This window comes from Myotis davidii, unplaced genomic scaffold (genome assembly GCF_000327345.1).
Source record: "Myotis davidii unplaced genomic scaffold, ASM32734v1 scaffold3548, whole genome shotgun sequence".
Classification (NCBI taxonomy): domain Eukaryota; kingdom Metazoa; phylum Chordata; class Mammalia; order Chiroptera; family Vespertilionidae; genus Myotis; species Myotis davidii.
The window spans coordinates 7,437-11,707 of record NW_006299259.1 but is presented as its reverse complement, the minus strand read 5'-3'; the positions used below and the strand labels follow the sequence as shown (position 1 = coordinate 11,707).

The 4,271-nt window shown below is 53.8% G+C and overlaps 1 protein-coding gene across 1 annotated transcript in view; it reads right to left on the bottom strand.

The window, feature by feature from the left end:
• Positions 1 to 4,271, bottom strand: part of LOC102754026 (complement C3-like) — a 37,227-nt gene that overhangs the window by 32,254 nt on the left and 702 nt on the right. The window contains 9 exon segments of the mRNA XM_015571130.1: positions 65 to 180; positions 411 to 540; positions 645 to 747; positions 1,077 to 1,167; positions 1,266 to 1,348; positions 1,452 to 1,546; positions 3,264 to 3,334; positions 3,430 to 3,589; positions 3,900 to 3,961. Coding sequence (XP_015426616.1) covers positions 65 to 180; positions 411 to 540; positions 645 to 747; positions 1,077 to 1,167; positions 1,266 to 1,348; positions 1,452 to 1,546; positions 3,264 to 3,334; positions 3,430 to 3,589; positions 3,900 to 3,961 — 911 coding nt within the window.

Sequence of the window (4,271 nt, the reverse complement as noted above, 5' to 3'; positions counted from 1 at the left end):
TTCAGCAGACCCAGAGAGGAGGCCAGTGCTCAGGAGTGGGGTGCAACCTTGCCCTGGGTCTCACCATGAGGTCAAAGGGCATGGTAGGTTTGAAGAATCTGGGCGTCTTGGTGAAGTGGATCTGGTAGGGGGAGGTCACGATGGGGATCCCGCTGCGCTCTGCCTCCACCATGTCGCTGCCTGAGGAGGCTGGCTGTGAGTGTGGGCTACTTTGGACCAAACCTTCCCCCTCAGATTGGACCCTACCTTCATATTGGACCCCCCTCCTCAGATGGGACCTCCGTCCTCAGACGGGGCCTCTTTCATAAGACTGACCCCACCTTCATTCTGGGCTTCCTCTGTCAGTTGGTCCTCCCCTCAGACAGGACTGCATGGTGGTACTGAACCTCCACCTTCCGCCCAGGCCTCACCTGAGTGTAGGATGACGGTGACAGACACATACAATGACTTTCCCACTAGGGCAGCTTCTCCCGGGGGCTGCGGAGCTGCACTCATCAGGACCTCTCGGCTCAGCACAGCCTCTCCAGTGCCATCCTCGATCTGGTATAGGAAATGAGGGCTCAGAAGGGGAGAGGGGAGGGGATTCAGAGAGTGAGAGGGCTGGGTTCAGAGTGGAGGAAGCTCTGGAGGCCCCTGGTAGGTACCACAACACGAGTCAGTGACTGGGACAGTGAAATCCTCTGGTCACCATCCTGGATCCCAAAGATGACAAAGGCTGTTCCATCCACATCCTTCCCATACAAGAACCTGTGTAGAGAGGAGAGTGTCAGATTCTCACCTCCTGAAAAGCTGAGTCGTAATGTAGGATAAAGTCACACTGGCATGGAGAGGACCCAGAATCACCAACCCCTCACCTCACCCTCACAAGGCCCTAACCCGGCCCCTCATATGATCTTTCACCTGACCCCTCACCTGGAACCTCACTTGGTCTCTCACCTGGCCCCTCACCTGACCTCTCACCTGGTCCCTACCTGACCCTCCCCTGGCCCCTTCTCCTGGTCCTCACCTGACCCCTCACCAGACTGTCACGTGACCCCTCACCTGACCATCACCTGACCCCTCTCCTGGCCCCTCACCTGGCTGTAATGGTGACCTCCAGGCCCTTAGGGTCATCAATGTAGTAGAATTTCTCTGCAGGCTCCACTTGGACCTCAAAACTAGGCAGCACTGGGGGCAGGGGTTTGGGGGAGAGAGACAGCACTGTGAGGGGCCAGCACTGAGCCCAGCATTATGGGGCCCACATCCTGGCTCCCTCCTTCTCTTACCATATTCCTTCACCTCAAACTCAGCCGAGAAGACCTGCTGTGGCGAATCTTCATAGTGGGCTTTTATCTTCCACTGCCCCATGCTGTGGGGAAGGCAGGTGAGTGATCTGGTCAGACCTGGCAGCCCCTCACTCCTTCTCCTTGGATAGGGGAACCCCAAACCCACTCCTGGAGGGCCTGACGCACTTGACCAGCTCTGGGATGTTCCAAGACAAGGACAAGATGCCAATGTGGTTTTGAGAAGAGAGGAAGTCCCGCTTGATGAGAATGCCTTCGGGTGTCTGTAGATAGACAGGGAGGGGTGTGTTTCTTCAGAGCAGGCTTAGCCCCTTGGCCCTCCTCTCCCGCTCTGTGTCTGCACACTCTCTGTCATGTCTACAGCAGCAGCGGCTAAGAACGTGGACCTGAGTTGGACAGCCCAGATTCAAATCCCACTGTGCCACCTACAAGCTGTGTGACCTTGGGCAAATTTCTTAACTTCTCTGTGCTCAATGTGCACCTCTACAAACAGGAGATAAATACAGCCCCTCTGGCTTGGGACATTGTTCATGTAAGCAGGAGCTCGTTATTATGCGTGTCCCCCCGAATGTTAAGAATCACTAGAATGTATTACCTACTTTTGGGCTGAGCATTTGATTTGTGCTAAGCCATACATAATTGCTCTGTTCAACCTTTTATCCTACAAGAATAGCAATCTGGTGCACACTTATCATTTCATTTCTTGAAAACAGTTAAACATTGGGACATACCACAAAGACATCTGGTTCTCTGGCTTCTCTTGGAAACCAGGGTAACTGGATAACGCCCTGCTGTTGGCACAGGTGACATTTCGCTTCTTCCTTTCTCCCTCCCTGACTCCTTTCTTCCATCACTTTGTATTAAGCTCCACTATATTCCAAGCACTTTGTTGAATTCAGGATTAAGACCCTGAACAAACAGATAAAAACTCCTTCCTGAAGGGAATTGAGGTTCTACAGAGGTAGGTGGAGGGGGCAATTATCCTATATAATAAAGGCTAATATGCAAATTGTCTCCTTGAGAGTTGGACCACTAGTGCTGACGTATGCTGACCACCAGGGGGCAGCATGGAACGAAGAAACACCCTGGCTGGCAGCCTGGGGAAGGTAGGCCCTGATTGGCCCTGATCGCCAGCTAGGCCTATGGACCCTACCCATGCACGAATTTAACTAGGCCTCTAGTTAAATGAATAAATCCAGTTTACAGGATGTTTAAAGGATGGCAGGAAGAGAGAGTGGAGTGCATGTGTGAATGGGAGGGGGCTGAAAATTTACAGGAGCTCAGAAAGGCCTCACTGTAAAATTGGGGCTTTGGTGACATCTGAGCAAAGTCTTGAAGGAGATAAGGGGCCAGTAGTGTGCATATTTGGAGGAAGATTGTTTTCTGGGCAGAAGGAACAACCAATGCAAAGGCCCTGGACAGAACGCTGCTTCGTGTGTCTGAGGGACAGAGAGGAGGCCTGTGTGGCTGGAGCAGAGTGAGTGAGGAAAAGAGAGGGAGGAGATGAGGGGGGAAGGGGACAGGGGAGGCCACTCAGGGCCTTGTAGGTCACGGGAAGGACTTGAGCTTTTATCTGGAGGGAGGGAGGAGTCCTGGAGGGCTGTGAGCAGAGGAGGGGCTGGACCTGACCCAGGTGCTCACAGGTACCTCCTAGCTCAGTAGTCGGAACAGACTCCTACCCAGCATTATGTAATTACTCCCACTCTTCAGATGAGAAAACTTAGGCTCAGGAAGGTGAGTGACCTGGCCAGAGTCACAGGGACCAGGGCTTTATCTGGAGGTGGAATTGACAAGTGCAACCATTGCCCCATGCTGACTCCCTGGGTCCCCGCCCATCTCTAGGCCTCTGTTTTTGTGCCTCTCTATATAGTTCTTTGCTTTAAGGTCTTTCCTAGGGTCTCTTTCTCTGTCTCAAACTCTCTCTTGTTCTCCCCTTGAGTCTCTGCCCCAAGTGTGTCTGGGGGCCCAGCTGCCTGGTACCTCAATGCTGACGATAACCTTCTGGTTCGCAGGCAGCAGCTTGTGGTCCACAGTGAAGATCCGATAGAGGACTGGGAGGTGGCAGGAGAGAAAGGGACAACTCAGTGAGGCCTGGCCCTCCCAAAGACCCAGCCCCAGCCCTCTGAGACACCCACCAGCCCCTTACCTGTGGAGCCTGGGGTATAGATGGTCTTGTCTGTCTGGATGAAGAGATACCCGCTCTGAAGGCTGACTAGCACCACCTTCTCCACTGAAACTTTCCCAAAGACTGCCTGGACACTCACAAACTTGTCCTTCTGTGATTTTAACTCCTTGCTGGCCGGGATCTAGGCATGAATGGGGGAGGGCATGAGAGGGGTCTGGTCCAGGGCCCCTTGCCAACCGTCCAACCTCTGGGCCTTTGGCTGGGTCCACATCTGCCCCTCCTCACAACAGAGTCAGCCCATCACTCCTGCCTGGTCTCTCTGGTTTTCCCGGGTTTGGGGGAGAAGGGTACTCAGAGAGGGGCAAAGGCAAGAGACCGGCTAGGGGTCAGAGAGAGGAATGGAAAGGGGACCAGAGAGGGGCCTCAGAGGATGGGGGCTCAGTAGTGGAAGGGGGCCCAGAAAGGAGAGGAGACTCAGAGAGGAGAGGGGCTTGATTGAAGAGGGGGCTTGGAGGGGAAAGGGCTCCAAAAGGAGGGATATAGAGATTGTTGGCTTTGAAGGGAAGGGGCTCAGGGTGAAGGAGGGGCTCAGTAGGGGGCGGGGCCAGTAGAAGGAGGGGCCCAAATGGGAAGGAGAATGGAAGAGGGGAAGGGCTGCCCTGGCTGGTGTTGCTCAGTTGGTTGGAGCTTGGATCTGTGCACCAAAAGATCACCAGGTTTATCTCCTGATCAGAGAACATATCCGGGTTTTGGGTTTGATTCTCCAGCCAGGGTGTGTACTGGAGGCAACTGATCATGTTTCTCTTTCACATCAATGTTTCTCTCTCTCTCCCTCTCTCTCTTTTTTCTCCTTTCCTCTCAGA